This window comes from Maylandia zebra, linkage group LG23 (genome assembly GCF_041146795.1).
Source record: "Maylandia zebra isolate NMK-2024a linkage group LG23, Mzebra_GT3a, whole genome shotgun sequence".
Taxonomy (NCBI): Eukaryota; Metazoa; Chordata; class Actinopteri; order Cichliformes; family Cichlidae; genus Maylandia; species Maylandia zebra.
The window spans coordinates 22,353,064-22,373,172 of NC_135188.1; the positions used below are offsets into that span (position 1 = coordinate 22,353,064).

At 43.9% G+C, this 20,109-nt stretch overlaps 1 protein-coding gene across 1 annotated transcript; it reads right to left on the reverse strand.

Moving 5' to 3' along the window:
* Positions 1-4,056: 4,056 nt before the first annotated feature.
* LOC143414983 (uncharacterized) lies at positions 4,057-11,327 on the reverse strand. Its single transcript, XM_076880154.1, has 3 exons — positions 11,048-11,327; positions 4,307-10,896; positions 4,057-4,155 (listed from the first exon to the last, which is right to left on the reverse strand). The coding sequence occupies exon 2, from the start codon at positions 10,604-10,606 to the stop codon at positions 4,688-4,690; it is 5,919 nt and encodes a 1,972-aa protein (XP_076736269.1). The 5' UTR covers positions 10,607-10,896; positions 11,048-11,327; the 3' UTR covers positions 4,057-4,155; positions 4,307-4,687.
* Between the last annotated feature and the right edge of the window lie 8,782 nt (positions 11,328-20,109).

Below are 20,109 nucleotides of genomic sequence, written 5' to 3' on the forward strand. Positions count from 1 at the left end.
AACAGCACCGCCTACAACTGCAAAGCTCTCCAGCGAGTAGTGCGGTGCTCTGAACGGATAATTGGAGGTGAGCTTCCCTCCCTCCAAGACATCTACAGGAAGCGGTGCCTGAGGAAAGCGGGGAGGATCATCAAGGACTCCAGTCACCCCAGCCATAAACTGTTCAGACTACTTCCCTCAGGAAGGAGGTTCTGCAGCATCCGGTCCCGTACCAGCAGACTGAGAGACAGCTTTTTCCACCAGGCCATCAGACTGCTGAACACGTCATAGACACCTCAGCTTCACTACTGGAACTTTAACATTATGCACTCCATACCGTACAGTAATGCCACTGTTTTGCACATGTCTCAACTCTGTATATTTTTATAGATTTTATTTATTGTTTACTCTGTTTAATTTGTAAAATATGTGTATACACACACACACACACACACACACACACACACACACACACACACACACACACACACACACACACACGTAGAAAATATTTAGTATACACATCCAGAAATGCATATACTATTATATATTGTACATATATTTATTAGTTTCAGATGTAGCCATTCTTGTATTTTGCTTGTTTACGTTATTGTATTTTGCACAACTCTGTTGCTTGTGAAGCTTGCACACAAGAATTTCACTCACATGTACTGTACCAATGTACCTGCACATGTGATGTGACAATAAAAGTGATTTGATTTGATTTGATTCTTTGATGGTCTGGATGAGTATCGAATTCCTCTGGACTTCAAGAACACTAAGATACTGACTGACCCTAGAGAGTCCAGCTCAGTGAATGTGCTGCTGACAAACCTCATCAAGGGCAACCTGCTTCCCTCTGCGCACCTCTGGATAACCACACGACCTGCAGCAGCCAATCAGATCCCTCCTTACTGTGTCGACATGGTGACAGAGGTCAGAGGGTTCAGTGACCCACAGAAGGAGGAGTACTTCAAGAAGAGATTCAGAGATAAGAAGCAGAGCAGCAGGATTATCTCGCACATCAAGACATCGCGAAGCCTCCACATCATGTGCCGCATCCCAGTCTTCTGCTGGATCACTGCTACAGTTCTGGTGGATATGCTGAAAACCAGAGAGGGAGGAGAGCTGCCCAAGAACCTAACTAAGATGTACATCCACTTCTTGGTGGTTCAGGCCAAAGTGAAGAAGGTCAAATATGATGGAGGAGCTGAGACAGATCGACACTGGAGTCCAGAGAGCAGGAAGATGGTTGAGTCTCTGGGAAAACTGGCTTTTGATCAGCTGCAGAAAGGAAACCTGATCTTCTATGAATCGGACCTGACAGAGTGTGGCATCGATATCACAGCAGCCTCAGTGTACTCAGGAGTGTTCACACAGATCTTTAAAGAGGAGAGAGGACTGTACCAGGACATGGTGTTCTGCTTCATCCATCTGAGTGTTCAGGAGTTTCTGGCTGCTCTTCATGTCTATCTGACCTTCATCAACTCTGGAGTCAATCTGCTGGAAGAGAAACAAACAACCTCCCAGGAGTCTGAAACAAGAGAATCTACAGAGATACTCTTCTACCAGAGTGCTGTGAACAAGGCCTTACAGAGTCCAAATGGACACCTGGACTTGTTCCTCCGCTTCCTCCTGGGTCTTTCACTTCAGACCAATCAGACTCTCCTACAAGGCCAGCTGACACAGACAGCAAGTAGCCCACAGACCAATCACGAACTGTAAACTTGAAACTCTCAGGTAAGGATACAGACTTTTTGACACATTTTGACTCGTAAATCTGCAAGTTTATCTTGATGCGGATGTTTAAAATCAGGACGATTTTTCTTCAGTTCTTGAGTTTATATTTTTAACTGTTTATCTGTGACTTTGTTTGGGCGAATGTTTTTTTTTTTTTTTTAATTGTCTCTAAAGTCAGTACTAAAACCCACATTTAGATAGACAGCAGAGTGTTTTTGTGCTTTTAAAGCCAGTGTCACTTTGTTTTTTTTTAAACATTTTTATTTATTATTTATTTTTTATCTATTTGTATATTTATTTCTGCTGTTTAACTTCTGCTCACGTTTTACCCTCTTTTTTAAGAGGGTAAAACGTGACAGGCTGACTTCTTCAGCCTGAGACTGAAGAGGTCACTTGGATGAGTGACAAAATGTTTCTCCCACTGAAAACGCTACGTCCAGATGAACAGAATCAACCTTTGGAGATTACCTGGATGATTGAGCATGCATTAACACGCTTTCTGTTAATGTTCCATTCCATCTCCGTTGTCTGTATTTGGGTCCACACTCTCTCTACTCCATGCCACCTGCCATAGCAGATGTGACAAATACATTCTGAACCTTTTTTTTTTTTTAGCTCTTAACAGATTATGAAACACTGAATGATTTCAGGCACAAACTTTGTCTAATAAACTTACATCTTTCATTCTTTATACAGATCGAGGAGTTGTGGTTCATCAGAGGTCAGCTCTCTGATCCCAGCTCTGAATACCAACTCCTCCCTGAAGCATCTAGACTTGAGTAGTGACAGTTTTTTCCCAACTAACAGCAAGCTGCAGGATTCAGGACTGAAGCAGCTGTGTGGTTTTCTGCAGAGTCCAGGATGTGGACTTAAAACTCTGAGGTCAGTCACCATGTTTCAGTTTGTCTGAGGTAAATATGATGCGAATGTTATGCTGAGACTAAACTGCAAACATCAGCAGCAGGCTGATATTATACTGATCCACACTGAGGACCTTCATGGTAAAGTCTGTTTTCTTCCTCTCTGGTTTAGTTCATTGACTGTACCAGAACAATATTACACATTTAAAACCTTCATAGATGAAAATGTCCTCCATCGGACAATTCATTCTGACACACTCACTCAGTTTCTCCTCATGGTTTTCTTCAGTTAAAATTCTTACCAGGGCTGGAACGAAATATTTTTTGGATTGATTAAGCTCTCACGTATTGGAATATTTTGTCTATCTAATTTTCAAAACATTAACTGTGTATGATGACAGTTCGATATTTAAATAAAAGGAGCTTTGGAGAGGGAAACATTCAAAAACATTTCAGACTAAGATCATAAAATGAAAAACAAAAACTGTAAACCTCCAGACTTGAATCGTTCACATGTGTTCAGCTCCTGCTTATACCCAGTATTAGCTCATAGTCTGTGGAAGAAGAGTAAACCAAGATAGCGCCAGTCTACTCGGCAGGTTGTTTTCCTGCTACCTCTTCTTACCCTCGTCTCCATTTTCATACTTTTTATTTCGACTGTTGTGCGCTTCTTATTCTCGTCTTGGCTTTGTGCCTCTCTGAGAACAATGCTTTAATCACATATGATCGGCTAACTCTATTAAATCTCCGGCCACCTCTCTTCCATGAGCCGGAGCTACATTGGGACCTAGGAGACGCTACGCTGCCGCGTACCTGCCTGTCTACTAGAACTTTCTGCCTGCCTCCACCTTCCCTGTTCAAGAGGCACTCCAGGAGGCACGGTAAGCGGAGTGGACTTCGGGTTAACCTTAAAGCCTTACTTAAGGCACATGCTGCAGCTAACTCCTCTCCCTTCCTGGACTTTCTGCAATTTCCATTCACTTCCCACGGCCGGCCATCCTTCAAACTGCTCAGCCATCGCTGGATCTGCCCTGTTGGACTTCAATTTTATCTGGCCTTTCCAGTGGTGTGCTCATCACTTCGGACCTGGATTGGGACCTTTGGGACTTGCGCTCAACACAGGCAAGCTGAGACGCGCCTCTGTCAGGGACAAGGTGAGTAAGAGCGTTATGGCGTTGCTTAACACAAGATCACTGGTGAATAAAACCTTCATCCTAAATGATCTTTTTCTCACCCTGCACCTGGATGTTTTGTTCCTGACCGAAACTTGGATTTGCCCCAGTTAGCTTTTCTACTTCTCTGAACTCCTTCCCCTGACTGTGTTTTTTTCAGCTAACTGAGACTTTCAGGGAAGGGTGGAGGCATAGCAACGGTTTTTAAAAATAAACGTAAACTTCAGCGTATTCTGTCCCCTGCGTGCGTGGTTCTGGTACACGAAGTGACAGATAGCTAAACATATGCCGTAAGCACTGAAAGCGTTGAATGATGAGTCAGGTGTGAAAGTAAAGTTGAGGGCTGTTTACTTGTTTGTCTTCATCAACGTACAACTTACAGTGATTTCCCAGAACTTGTGAAACTACAAAAAATACAAAAAAGAAATATGCTCAATAAAGAATTATGCATTTGCTTCACATGGCGAACAGATATACATCTCTCCAAATATGCATAAAATCAATAAAATATACAACACTCACTACTTATAAAGATGAAACACAATTCAAACTTACAAACAAAGCTTCTCCATGGCATAACACAGGTGGATGCTTAAGGATTAAACAGGGAGACTTCTGGTACGCCTCATTGTGCAAATCCCAATACTAAAATGGCTTCCTGCATTACCCCACTCATGTGACTCTAAACATCCAATAGGAAACTCTTCCTGTATCACCCCACTCATGTGACTCTAAACATCCAATAGGAATACAAGCCAAACCACATAAAAATTCACTTGACCGCAGTCTCCAAGCTAACCACTAGGAGATGCTAAAATTCTCAATGTGCACATAACATTACACTCCCCGCCTGGTATTGAACACAATACCACTATCAATTTCTTAGCAGTTCAATCAGCTAAAGAAAATAACACATTGACTGTCCATGGTAGATAATCAGATAGACAAAAGTACCACTACTTCGGTTACTGGTCTAAAGAAGGTCTTAATGGTACCTCCTTTCGTGACCCTCAGTTCGAGTTTCCTGACCTTTCCATCGCTGTCTGGGTAAGCCTTGGTGACAAGAGCCATTGGCCACTGATTTCTTTTTACCTGAGGGTCTTTGAGCAACACCAAGTCCCCTTCCTTGACATTGGGCTGACTATTTTGCCACTTGCTTCGATTTTGAAGAGTAGAGAGATATTCTCGCCTCCATCTCTCCCAAAATGTATTAGCCAAGTGCTGAACACGTTTCCACTGCTGACGATACATATCTGTAGCTTCAAATGATCCTGGAGGAGCAAGAGGGGTGCAGACCTTCTGTGTCAAGATCATTGCTGGAGTCAGAAGAAACGGTGAATCTGGATCACTTGAGATGGGAGCAAGAGGCCTTGCATTTATTATCGCTCCTACCTCAGCCATAAGGGTCGAAAGCACTTCATGAGTGAGATGCGAGGGACTGATCTGAGAAAGCATAGAGTCAAGAATCCGTCTCGAAACCCCAATCATTCTTTCCCATACTCCTCCCATATGGGAAGAATGAGGTGGGTTGAACAGCCATGTGCATCCTTCCTCACTGAGGTACCTTGAGATATCGGTTTCATCCCGTAGGAGAATTTGAAGTTCTCTGCAAGCCCCCTTAAAGTTTGTGCCACAGTCAGAGCGGATCATCTTCACAGGACCACGCATAGCAAAGAACCGCCGTAGAGCATTAATGAAGCTCGATGTGTCCATTGACTCTATGAGCTCGATATGTACAGCACGAACACTTAAACACGTGAAGAGTACTGCCCACCTTTTAGAGTTTGCGGCACCACCTCGGGTGCGACGGGTGGAGACATTCCAGGGACCGAATACATCCAGGCCCACATTTGTAAATGGAGGTTCAGTGCTAAGACGATCAGGTGGAAGATTTGCCATCTTTTGCTCTGCGGGTCTACCACGAAGTCTGTTGCATGTAACACACTTGTGCAGGTTTCTGGAGATACATTTCTTTGCCCCTACAATCCAGATGCCAGCCGTGCGGATAGCTCCCTCAGTAAAAACTCTGCCTTGATGGTGAACCCGCTCATGGTAGTAGTTTACAAGTAGAGTAGCTATGTGGCTGCGGCCAGGAATGATGAGAGGATGCTTTTCATGTGTCTCGATTGAAGCATGCTGGAGCCGCCCACCAACTCTTAAAAGTTTGCTATCATCAAGAATTGGGCTGAGCTTCCTCAGAGGACTGCTTTTGGGAATTACTTCGCCTTTCTCCAAACAAGACACTTCCACTTGGTATGTCTCCTTTTGTACACATCCAATAATGGTATGCCTTGCTTGCGACAGTGTATCCATTTTGTGTGGCTTCAAACAGTGATGCCAACCTTTGCAGTCTTGCCCATTGCTATCCTTCTCAGACCTGAAGGATTGGACGATGTGGATTAGGGAGGCCACAGCTCTGACAAGGGGTTGCCACATGGAAAATCTTTCAAATCGATGCGACCCCATACTCCTATGGGGGTTTGCAACAGTAGTAATGTGGCTTCTGACCTCTGTATCAGAGTCTGGATCAATGAGGTCATAGGATGTTTCTTTACCTGAGTCTATGTCCCCAGAACGTCTCAGAAAACGTGGACCTGTAAGCCAGTTGGTGCTTAAGAGACGAGCTGGATGCACTGACCTGGTGGCAACATCTGCAGGGTTTTCATCAGTGTGGACATATTGCCATTGTTCAGGGCATGAGAACTTCCTTATCCGTTCCACTCTGTTGCTGACATACACATAAAATCTCCTGCTTTCATTGTAAATATACCCCAGCACCACCTTGCTGTCAGTATAGAACTTCAGACTATCAAGACTAACGTCCAGCTCTTTCACAAGCAGCTCAGCAATTTCCACTGCCAGAACAGCAGCACCTAATTCCAGCCTGGGAATAGTGTGGAATGGTAGGGGGGCTAACTTGGCTTTCCCCATTATGAAACCTACATGACATTTACCTTCCACATCTTCCACTTTGAGATATGCCACAGCCGCAATGGCTTTGGTGGAAGCATCCGAGAAGATATGGATCTCTGTACGTTGTGCAGTGGACAGGGACGTAGCAATGTAGGCTCGGGAGATTGCAAACTGTTCCAAATCCTGCAGTGAATCCCTCCAGGTAATCCACTCTGTTGCCTTTTCAGACGGGAGGGGAGCATCCCAGTCACTACTGTCACGAGTGAGCTGCCGCAACAAGAGCTTTCCATGAATAGTAACGGGAGCTACGAGACCAAGTGGATCAAACAAACTATTGATAGTTGCAAGAACTCCTCTTCGGGTGAATGGCTTCTCGCTCTTGGCAACACGGAATGTAAAAGTGTCATTCACAAGGTCCCAGCTTAATCCAAGACTTCTCTGCAAAGGAGGTGAATCTTTGTCCAGGTCGAGATTTTTCAAGTCTTTTGCATGATCTGTTGATGGGAAAGCCTGCATGACAGTTAGGCAATTGGATGCTATTTTATGAAGTCTCAAGTTGGAGATGGCAAGCATGCCTTGGGCTGCCTTGAGAAGACTGATAGCTGCTGTTGCAGATGGCAGTGACTTGAGTGCATCATCAACGTAGAAGTTCCTGTGTATGAACTCCTTTGCCCCCTCCCCAAACTCGCCCTCTCCATGTAAAGCTGCTCTCCGAAGCCCATAAGTAGCCACAGCTGGAGAGGGGCGGTTGCCAAACACATGGACTCTCATACGATATTCCACAACTTCCTTCGTGATGTCATTGTCTTTAAACCACAGAAATCTGAGGAAGTTCCTGTGGTCTTCCCTGACAACAAAGCTGTGAAACATCTGCTCAATATCTGCTGTGATGGCTACCTGTTCATGCCTAAACCGCATTAGGACTCCCAGCAGAGTGTTATTTAAGTCTGGCCCTGTCAACAGCACATCGTTCAAGGAGATGCCAAGATAAGGAGCGCTTGAATCAAACACAACTCGGATCTGGCCAGGCTTGCGTGGATGATAGACGCCAAAACTGGGAAGGTACCAGCATTCATCTCCATCGTTGAGTGCTGGAGCTGGTTCAGCATGATCTCGATCAAAGATATTCTGCATGAAAGCCAGAAAATGTCTCCTCATCTCAGGTTTCCTTTCTAGAGTTTTGCAGAGACTGGTGAAACGAGTCAGAGCTTGTCCTCTGTTGTTAGGCAGCCGTGGTCTTGGCATGCGAAAGGGAAGGGGAGCTACCCAACTGTTAGCATCATCTATGAACATCTCATTATTCATCAACTGAATGAACCGTTTGTCCTCAATAGATGGGGCAACTTCATTGTCATTCTCTGTTCTTTCGAAGATTTTGTTGCCAAGTAAATGATCATCAGAGTTCTGAAACAGGCTGTCCAGAGGATGAAAGTGTGACAGGGTTTGAGAGTTGAGAGGTCTTATGCCTGTCCTCTTTGTAAGCTTCTCTTTCACAACTAGGTGGTTGGGACATGGACTGAAATGAGAGTGACGCCCATTCTCCAGAACGTTAGTCCGGTAGACATTAACTGCTTTCGGCTTGTGAGCTGCACCCAAACAGACGTCTCCAACTACGACCCAGCCAAGGTCCAGTCTTTGGGCATAGGGTGCATTATTGGGCCCGTTGCGTTGGTCTCTCACTTTATGGACTTGTAACACATCCCGACCCAGCAGAAGGAGAATTTGCGCATTTGGATCAAGTTCAGGGATGAGATGAGTGATAGACTTTAGGTGTGGGTGGTGTTTGACTACATCAGGAGTAGGTATCTCCGATCTATCATCTGGGATATGGCTACACTCAATAAGTGTGGGAAGAGGAATGCTGAGACGTCCATCCAATGGCTGAGCAACAAATCCAACTCCTCTTCGGCCAGATAACTCAGTGACTCCCGCACATGTGCGCAGCGTGTAGGGAGAATCGCTACCCTTGAGGCCAAACAGGTCGAAGAATTTGGACCGAGCAAGAGACCTATTGCTCTGGTCATCAAGTACGGCATAGACTTTTATAGATCTTTCTGGTTGTCCTCTAGGATGCACTTTTATGAGACAGATTTTAGAGCAAGAGCGGGAGTTATTGGCAATTCCACACACTTCTGTGCATTTGGAGATTATGTCAGGAGAAGCCGCTTCATCTTCCCCCCCGCCATGCTCATCCTCAGGGTCTTTGACAGCCCATGGAGCTGGTCCTGGATGAAGTGCTGTGACGTGCTTGTCACTGTTACACTCTTTACAGTGAATAATTGTTTTGCAGTCTTTAGCAACGTGTTCAGTTGAGGAGCAGCATCTGAAACAAACTCCACTATCTCGCAGGAACGTTTTGCGTTCATCCAGTGTCTTAGCTCGGAAGCCCCTACACCGCTTGAGAGGGTGGGGTTTTTTGTGAATCGGACACTGTCTGTCCACATCCAACTTACTGCTAGCTGACTCTGTGGGCTTGATGGCAGATGTTGATGTAATCTCTGTTTTGCTGGATGAGACGTGGTTCCTGGAATGCGTGTACCTTTTAGGTGAGTTTTCTGGTTTCACTGTCGTCATCCCAAATGAGCTAAATGCAAAACTTGGATCATTACGAGTGCGGGCTTCTTTGCAGACAAAGTCAGTGAAGAATGAGAATGGTGGAAACTGGCCTTGGTTTTGCAGCTTGTACGCACTGCCTTGTGTCATCCATTTTTCTTGAAGGCCATACGGCAGTTTCTCCACTATTGGTTTAATGCCGCGAGAGGTATCCAGATAGGCGAGCCCAGGCAAACAACCTTCTAACTTTGCTGACCCCAACTCCCTTAACAAGTCACCAAGCTCTCTCAGGTTGAGAGGGTCCCTGTTGCTGATCTTAGGAAATCTCTCCAGTTTGTCCAGCAGAGCTTTCTCAATTATTTCAGGAGACCCGTAGTTCTCTTCAAGTCGCATCCACGCCATCCTGAGCCCTGCAGCGGGGTCATTGACATGAACAGCTCTGATTCTCCTGACTTGCTCAGATGATTGAGGACCTAACCATCTAGTGAGAAGGTCAAGCTCTTCATTGCAGGTGAGTTTTAGCCCTTCAATGATGTTCATGAAGGTAGACTTCCAGCCCCAATAATTCTCTGGACGATCATCAAACTTTGTCATCCCGGATGTCACAAGTTCCCGGCGAGCCATGTATACAGCAAAGTCATTAATGCCGGTATGGTTCAGAGCAGAGGGCTGCGCTGCTTGCATTCTAAGAGGATGTGTGTGTGGTTGAGGTTCCTGCAGGGGGGTGACACTACATGGATAAATCCCAGGGTAATTCTGAGCAGATGGATGCTTCATACCATTTTCTTCAAAGGTAGTATGGCTCTTGACACGAGCTGGAGTGGAGCTCAGTCCATCAATGGCTGTACGAATGGGATTCAGTTCGTTGTCCTGGAGTGGTGGCGCATGAGAGAAATCGCGTGGCCGACTGGAGGTGATATGGGACTCAAGGCCGGGCAACGACAGCTGACTAGAGTGCATTCTTGAGTGACACTCAACATAATCATTTGTTCTTTTTTCTGTGGAGTCAGGGGGAATTCCTATGATGTCCGCTGCCCTGAGATCTTGTTTAGAGCCGAGTTCTGCTACGGCTGATTCCAAAACCTCCGCCTCAGCTAAAGCCGCTGCAACTTCTTTCTCTTGCTTCAGTGTGGCCAGAGCAGCCTCCATGCGTGCCTCTTCTACTCTCAACTGGGCTTTTTCCACCATGAGTTCAGTTTCTTTTTTGACAAAGGTGGAGCGAGCACGCACTGCTTCAGCTCTTGCACGTGCTTTAGCAGCTGCTAGGCTGGCAGAAGACTTGCAGGAGCTGTTAGAAGAACTAGCAACAGATCTGGTCACATATGACTTCACAGATGTTCTTGGAGAGCTAGTCTTCTGTTGATCTTCTGTATCTGGCTTATTGTCCATGATGACTATTCGGCATGCAAGGTACAACTAAACAAGGCAGGAAGACTAATGAGCATTAGCGGTCTCTGCTATCCAGACTTGCTGTATTATCCCTGGTGTGATGCTGTTTTTTCACTATTCTGTCCCCTGCGTGCGTGGTTCTGGTACACGAAGTGACAGATAGCTAAACATATGCCGTAAGCACTGAAAGCGTTGAATGATGAGTCAGGCGTGAAAGTAAAGTTGAGGGCTGTTTACTTGTTTGTCTTCATCAACGTACAACTTACAGTGATTTCCCAGAACTTGTGAAACTACAAAAAATACAAAAAAGAAATATGCTCAATAAAGAATTATGCATTTGCTTCACATGGCGAACAGATATACATCTCTCCAAATATGCATAAAATCAATAAAATATACAACACTCACTACTTATAAAGATGAAACACAATTCAAACTTACAAACAAAGCTTCTCCATGGCATAACACAGGTGGATGCTTAAGGATTAAACAGGGAGACTTCTGGTACGCCTCATTGTGCAAATCCCAATACTAAAATGGCTTCCTGCATTACCCCACTCATGTGACTCTAAACATCCAATAGGAAACTCTTCCTGTATCACCCCACTCATGTGACTCTAAACATCCAATAGGAATACAAGCCAAACCACATAAAAATTCACTTGACCGCAGTCTCCAAGCTAACCACTAGGAGATGCTAAAATTCTCAATGTGCACATAACATTACACAGCGACTGCCTTTTTCTACATTCTCTAGCTTCAAGGACATTAAGGACATTGACAATGTTGGCATCTCTGATCATCATCTGGTTACGTTTATTGCTGCCTTAGGTGTAACACACATGAACACTGCTGATCTCTGTTGCCCTGTACGTGTAATCAACTCTGAGATTGTGGCTAATTTCACTACTGTCTTTGATATGATGGACCCCAAGTGTCGTACTCCCCCCTCGGCTGATGAAGTTATGAATGCTATGTTATCCTCATGCTCCACCACCTTGGACCTAGTTGCAGGACTCCAGAGTGCGACAAAATTTTTTAATGGGGCGTCTAAAAAAAAACAAAAAAAAAACCTCTGAAACTACGCTTCACATTTAACAAACATCGTCATGAATTCCCTCTTACTTTTGCTGTTTTGCTGCAAAAGTAAGAGGTTAAGTTAAGGCCTGATCCATCTGAAATTCATAGCCAGTGCTCTGACACGGAGCCATCAATCTTTGAACACTGAAAAAGCACAGTGTATCCAGAAAACACATTACATGTCGTGATAAATGCACTGCCCAATTGAGCAGGGCGATATGACCAAAAATATTTATCACATTTGAAAAATGTGATAAATGATATACATTTGAAAATTTGCGATAACAATATAACTGACGATATAATTGACACTAGACAAAACACTTTACAACTCCACAACTTTATTAGTGCAGAAAACCCCATCAATGTATTTTCACTTAAACAAGCAGCTGTTTTTTTTTTGTGCATTAAAGTTATATAAAAATGTGACAGTGCAAATTCCTTGCTGACAGTTTAACCAAAAGGCATTTCCAGTGGAAATTGGCCAACATATCCTCAGCATAGCCATGTATAATATCCACAAAACTTAAAAAGAGGTTATACACACACAATACGGTAATATTATGTTGAAGCACAGTACGTATCACTCCGCGAGGCTCCTGCCTACGATAGCCGTAATGCTCCGACAGTCCATCAAGTGGTGCGGGTCATAGCTTAGCCAAGTCGTATTAAAACATTTGACAGATTTTCGAGCGCCGTGTACCACATAAAATCGTTTCGAGGTCAGTAAACACAACCAGAATTCATACATAAGGCACACGGGATTATAAGGGGCACTGTCGATTTTCAGAAAAATCAAAGGATTGATTTTAAGTGTGCCGTATTTTCCAAACAACACGGTAATAACGACGACCCGCTAGCATGCTCTACCAAAAATAGTGCTTTGTTGTGTATCTGACGGACGAAAGCTAAACCAGTTCCGCACCACTGAAGTTGCAGCATTTTTACAAACCAATTCTGGTTCATCTGTTTCATTTAACGATCCACTTTCGCTCTTCTCTTTATTAGGATGTCCTAAAAACTCACTGAAAAGCCTTCAGCTAATCCAAAATGCTGCAGCAAGAGTCCTGACAGGGACTAGAAAGAGAGAGCATATTTCTCCTGTTTTGGCTTCCCTTCATTGGCTTCCTGTTAAATCCAGAATTGAATTCAAAATCCTGCTCCTCACATACAAGGTCTTAAATAATCAGGCCCCATCTTATCTTAATGACCTTGTAGTACCATATCACCCTATTAGAGCACTTCGCTCTCGCTCTGCAGGCCTACTTGTTGTTCCTAGAGTATTTAAAAGTAGAATGGGAGGCAGAGCCTTCAGTTTTCAGGCCCCTCTTCTGTGGAACCAGCTTCCAGTTTGGATTTGGGAGACAGACACTATCTCTACTTTTAAGATTAGGCTTAAAACTTTCCTTTTTGCTAAAGCATATAGTTAGGGCTGGACCAGGTGATCCTGAATCCTCCCTTAGTTATGCTGCAATAGATGTAGGCTGCCGGGGGATTCCCATGATGCATTGAGTTTTTCCTTTCCAGTCACCTTTCTCACTCACTATGTATTAACAGACCTCTCTGCATTGAATCATATCTGTTATTAACCTCTGTCTCTCTTCCACAGCATGTCTTTTATCCTGTCTTCCTTCTCTCACCCCAACCGGTCGCAGCAGATGGCCGCCCCTCCCTGAGCCTGGTTCTGCCGGAGGTTTCTTCCTGTTAAAAGGGAGTTTTTCCTTCCCACTGTCGCCAAAGTGCTTGCTCATAGGGGGTCATATGATTGTTGGGTTTTTCTCTGTATCTATGAAGCGCCTTGAGGCGACTTTTGTTGTGATTTGGCGCTATATAAATAAAATTGAATTGAATTGAATTGAAATTCTCATTCTGCGTCGCCGCCATGTGCGTATTGTAACAGGGGTGTAACAGTATGTAAACATAGGCACTGCGCATGCGCGTTTTACCCATATTCTATCGCGATATTTCATTTTCCTATCGTTGCCCAAAATTACACCGGTATTACCGTGAACGGTATTGTAATGTTTGCATGCCTCAAACATTAATGATCACACCTTCAGTAATTCTCAGTTCCATTCTTTAATTCTCAGGCTTGCAGCGATAACACAGTCTGCAGCGCTAACTTGTTCATTTTCCATTTGCTGTTCGACCTTTTCAAAATAAAACTTCTGTAAACATCACAATCACCTCCTTTTTTTTTTTTTTTTTTAAACAAACTTAGGTATTCAGCGAGGTGAATTATTAATCTGAACCTATGACAACGACACCTAATAAATTACCAGAGGTGGGACCAAGTCATTGTTTTGCAAGTCTCAAGTAAGTCTCAAGTCTTTATCCTCAAGTCTCAAGTCAAGTCTCAAGTAATGTCAGGCAAGTCAGAGTCGAGTCTCAAGTCACTGGTGTAAAAGTCCGAGTCAAGTCACAAGTCTGAAATTTTGAATTTCAAGTCCTTTCGAGTCATTAAAAAAAACGAAAAAAAGCATGTTGCAGTTATGCTAAATGTAAATATTAGACCATGTAATTTTTAAATCTGTGTTTTTCTCAACACATGACAAAATAGTGAACTTAGAAAATATACACAAATTGTGAAATTGCACCTCTTTAGAATGCAGCTCAATTAAACCTAGCTCCAAGAATAATTTTCACCGACAGTTCTGAGATAAGCTGCATGTTATTCTTGGATGCGGTTGTAGGACCGGCTTTAAAATCGCATGACAAAAATATCATACACATTAAAAAAAAACTGCATCACCAACGTAGCCTGGAAAACATTTGCTAGTTAGATGAAGTCAGCTATCTCATCGTAGCATATTTATATGCATATTTATAATTATACGGTTCTTGGAGTGAGTGCACACACTCATGAAGTTTAGTAACTTCCGGTCACTGCAACAAGCCCAGGTACAGTTTACCGCCGGATGGGTACAGGACCTTGAAACGCACCGTGTAAAACGAAAGACCATCGTACGTATCATAAGTTTACCAGTCTCACAAATCGTCGTCATAAATACACATTCGTTAACCGTTTATTAATAGGACCTTTGAGCTCAATGGTAATTAATTAGTAGTGGAAATAATTTCTGGTACCCATCACAGAAATGTAGCAGTGACAACAATATTGTATGCTGTAATCGTACTGGGCAATTAGTGATACAAAAAACCTGTTTTATCCTGTGAATAAAAGTATATGTTTTTGTCAATGTACCATAATAACAGAAGCGAAACGCAATATTGTGTCAGGACAATTCACTATTTATGCACAATAAACAAAGGAGCATAGCGCGACAATTTCTGTTCAGCGCCAGACTTGCTTGTAACCTATATCACTAATTATGTTATGAAAATGACGTATTAACTACAACAGCAGACTGACCTTTGTGGAAATGCTTGGAGCAGACTAACCTGTGAGCTGGAGTGTTCTGGGACGTTATATTTGATCTTTGAATGGCTGCAATCCAGGCCATCCGTCGCCTGTTTGTCACTTCGGAAACATGGCTCGAACAATTTCTCTTAAACGTCGTAATCCGATAACAACCGATCTCTTTACCCGTCGGCTTCCCATGGCTGTCATGCGACCGGCTATTGCAGTTAATAATACAACGGCTTCTTGACATTTTTGTGTTTCTTTTTATCGCTGTATAACTGATTTTAATTGAAAGCCTGCGTGCGCTAGTACTTCCTTTGCGGTTCTACCCGTGAATGACGTCACATTTTCAATCTCTATATAATATGCGTGTTAAATTTTATATTTGGGGTGAAATATCAAGTCTTTTCAAGTAAACCGGTTCAAGTCCAATTCAAGTCCCAAGTCATTGGTGTAAAAGTCCAAGTCAAGTCACAAGTCTTAGAACATTTTTTCAAGTCAAGTCTAAAGTCATAAAATTAATGACTCGAGTCTGACTCGAGTCCAAGTCATGTGACTCGAGTCCACACCTCTGTAAATTACTGAACGTTCTTATTACTTGAGTTTTTCCACACCTAAACATCACTTAAACAGCACTGCGTTTGCGCAGATCTGTGACTAAACACTATCAACATTCAACACTATAATACTGGTTACAGTGTTAGATTCAGGAACAACAAACATGTTACACGCAGCATAACCTTTAACTGGTCACTCAGATATTCAAGTCTTAGATCTGATGTAATCAGACAAATGCATAGGTGCGCGTCTGTTTGATCTGACTGGGTATCTGGGCTTGTCTGTTAAGGCGGGGTTGACATGCCGTCCAGGTGGGGCATCTTCAAGTCCATGTCTGATTTTCTTGAAGAATGAGGCATTCCTGACAATTGAGTGTCCATCCCGTGTAGCTGTAATTTCAGAACCCTTAACCTTAGTCACTTTGTAGGGTTTTGCATTGTATGGTGTGGATAATTTGTTGTGCTTGGGTTGGCGATGCAGCACTGTGTCACCCAGACTTAGTGTGTGTGGTTTGGCACGACGAGTTGCATCTGCGAACACCTTCATCTTGATCTTTGCACTATCATCCCTTGCTCTCACTTCAGCATCTGAACACTTCCGTGGAGTGGTGTTAACGAAAGGGAGCTTGGTGTATAGCTGGCGTTGAAACAGTATTTCAGCTGGTGAGCTCGCTGTTGTGCTATGAGGTGTAGATCTGTACTCACGAAGAAAGATGTTTAGTTGCTGTTTCCATGGTGTGCCCTGCGTCTCGGCAACTCTCAGTGCTTTACCTAGGGTTCTCATGAATCTCTCAGCAATGGCATTCGCCTGAGGCCAACAAGGTGTGATTTTGCGATGATGGAATCCTAGGTAGTCTGCAAACTGTGAAAAAGCCTCACTGTTAAAAGGAGGACCATTGTCAGTTTTTACTGTCCTTGGGATCCCAAACATGTAGAACACTTTGTCAATTACTGGGATAACAGAAGATGCTGATGTTGAGCGTACACTTTCAACGACTGGATAGCGAGAATACTCGTCTGTGATAACGAGCAGGTATTCCCCCGTAGGGAGTGGTCCATAAAAGTCTGCACTGACACTGTGCCAGGGCGTTTCCGGTAATGGTGACATCTGCAGAGGGTCAGTGTGTGTGACAGGTGTGCTAGCTTGGCATGGCAGACAGTTTTGAACTGCAGATTCTGCTTTCCGATCGATCTCTGGGAACCATACTTTGGTACGTAGCAACGCTTTGGTCTTGACGGTATCCTGGTGCCCTTCGTGTGCCAGCTGTATTGCTCTTTCTTGTAGGACAGTTGGAATGACTATCCTCGTGTCTCTGAGAATGAAGTCAGATGAGTCGGCTACTGTTAGTTCACTTTGAACATGTTTGAATGATTTCAAAATGTCAGCATGCTGGGATTTATCTGTTAGATGCCACGTGTTGTTCCTGATGTGACCAATGACTTCCTGCAGAACCTGGTCTTTCAGAGTCTCTGTTTTTATCTCGCGAAGTGTCATGGCTTTTGGGGTGGAGTGATAAGAGAAGAAATTGACATACTCTTCTGCAACCTTACATGCACGAGCACTTTCATTCTCCTGTGTTGGCACTGGATGACGTGGCATAAAGTCAGCTGGATTATCTTTTCTGTATTCCACTCTGAAGTTATATGGCTGAAGTCTCAGTCCCCATCTTTCTATTCTGGCAGGTGGTTTTGATCTTGGGTTATTCCAGATGATTTCGAGTGCCTTGTGATCGGTCACCAGTGTGAATGGATGTCCATAAACATACAAATGGAAATGTTCGCAATTCCACACAATGGCGAGTGCTTCTTTCTCAGTCTGCGAGTATCTCGTTTCCACATCACTCAGTGCTCTGCTTGCATATGCAATAATGTGCTTCATCCCCTTTTCATCTTTTTGACAGAGAATGGCACCCAGTCCTACTGGACTAGCATCAACTATCAGTTCAGTCTGTCTGCTGGGATAGAAGTAGGACATCGTCGTGTCACTTGTGAGACTGACCTTGAGTGCCTGCAACGCAGTTTCTTGGTCTTGACCCCATGTCCAAGGGGTGTCCTTGTGCGTGAGCCTGCGCAGTGGCTCAGAGATCGATGAGAAGTCTCTGATGAACCTTGAGCAGTAATTGGCCATGCCAAGGAGACTTTTGATGTCAGCAGGTGTTTTTGGGTTGGGAGCGTTTTGAACTGCTGCAACCTTTTTAGGATCTGCTGAAACACCACCTGCAGAGAAGATGAAACCAAAAAACTCAAGTTTCGTTTTATTAAATTCACACTTCTCTCGATTCAGAGTAAGACCTGACTCTGATAGTCGCTTAAAAAGAGCTGTAAGATTGCTGTCATGATCAGCCTGGTCCCTGCCAAAGACTATAATGTCATCACTGAGATTTTTGACTCCGTTCAGTCCTTGCAGTGTCTGATAAATAGCATTTTGGAACACTTCAGCTGCAGAAGAGACTCCAAAGCTCAGTCTTTTATAGCGCCGAAGTCCCAGATGAGTAGTGAACGTCGTAATGTAGCGGCTGTCAGGGTGTAATTCAAGTTGGTGGTATCCTGCCCTGAGATCAAGTTTTGAGAACACCGTAGCTCCATTCAGCTCATGGATTACATCATCAATCGTGGGCGTGACGTGTCGTTCTCGTTCGATTGCAGTGTTTGCTTGTCTCATGTCCACACATATCCGTACGTCATTCGGATTCTTTGGTTTTGGCAGTGTTACAATGGGTGAAACCCACGGTGTTGGTCCTGTAACCTTTTCAATAATGTCATCAGCTTCTAATTTCTGAAGTTCATCCTCCACTTTTTGACGTAAATGAAAAGGAACACGTCTGTGTGGTTGACAGGTTGATTTTACATCTGTGTTTATGTGCAGTTTCACTTGAAAATCTTTGAGTTTTCCAATTCCCTGGAAAAGTTCTGGGTGTTGTTCTACTAGCTTGTCTGCAACAGAACGTTGAGACTGAGAAGAGACCGCAGTCACAATATGGAGGAGTCCCAAGGCTTTTGAGGTTTCAAAACTCAAAATATTGAAACCTCCTCCTTTAATGACAAAGAAGGAACACCTAACTGTTTTGTCTTGTTTTTCCACACTGCACCTGAATGCACCACACACAGGGAGAGACGTAGATGAGTGGTATGGGTAAATCTTGATGTCTGTAGAAGTCAAAGTAGGACGTGGTGTCAGTTTGTTGTAGGTAGCTTCAGTTAAGCAGTTAGCAGTGACCAAGAAACGATTAGCACCGGTATCTGGGTGCCCATTACTCTGATTTCAGTATGTGGGAGTTTAGGATGTTTAGCTGTGTTCACCACATATACATAGGCGTCATCACTGCTGGATGTGTGCCCTGTCTCCACATGTGCAGCGCTATCTGTTACTTGATGAACAGTTTGCGGTGGCAGATTTTTCTTATACTTCTTTCCACAATGTGTCTCTTTTCTCTTTGAGCGACATTACTTTGCAAAATGATTGTATTTGCCACAAGAATTACAGATTTTGTCTTTGGCTGGGCAGCCTTGCTCATGAGGATATCTGCCTCCACAGTTTCGACAGCGGTTATTCGGCTGCCATGAGGGTGTCCATTTGTTTCTAGCCACGGTATCACGTCCTGTTTTGTGCTGTACTTTATTAACTGCAGCTGTCTTGTCAGCTTCCATCCCTGTAGCTTGCAATTCAGACAACTCACATGCACGCCCGTGATTTAATAGATCATCCAACGTTAAATCAGGTTCTCTGAGTGCTTTTCTACGCAGCTGTGATGATGTACAGCTTTGGATAATTTGTGTTTTGATTTCTGCAGTCATGTCTGCAAACTCACAGTTTTTGGCTAGAATCCTAAGCCTGGTGTGATAGTTGTCCAACGTTTCACCTGACTCTTGCACCGCTTTCCTGAACAGATAAATCTGATACTGCACGTTTTTCTTAGGCGCAAAGTACGCTGACAATTTCTGTTTTGTATCTGCGTACTTGTCGCCATCCGTTGCTAACGTGTCGTAAACGTCATGCACTTTTTCACCAGCCACATGCAGCAATAATGCTCTTAATCTTGCATCTCCAGTAATATTCATTGCGGTGGTGTAGTTTTCAAACCTCTGAAGCCATTTTGTCCAGCGAGGTCCGACGGAACCGAGGTCGGTCTCCGTGTCGAAGGGTGGAAGTGGAGTAGCGTGTGCAGCCATGTTCTTGTCTCTTAAGCTCCGGGTAGGGCAACTTTCTTCGTCTTGCTTTGGTTGTAACCTTTACTCTCGTCGCCAATGTAATGTTTGCATGCCTCAAACATTAATGATCACACCTTCAGTAATTCTCAGTTCCATTCTTTAATTCTCAGGCTTGCAGCGATAACACAGTCTGCAGCGCTAACTTGTTCATTTTCCATTTCCTGTTCGACCTTTTCAAAATAAAACTTCTGTAAACATCACAGGTATGATATAGCCCAGCCCTACTGCCCAAGTGTCCCCTCTCCCCACTGCCTTTCAGTGGCAGGCAGCAGCAAACAGGTCATCAGAGGAGG

Coding starts and splice junctions, on each gene's coding strand:
- LOC143414983 (XM_076880154.1), bottom strand. CDS start 10,606: ATGGACAATAAGCCAGATACAGAAGATCAACAGAAGACTAGCTCTCCA.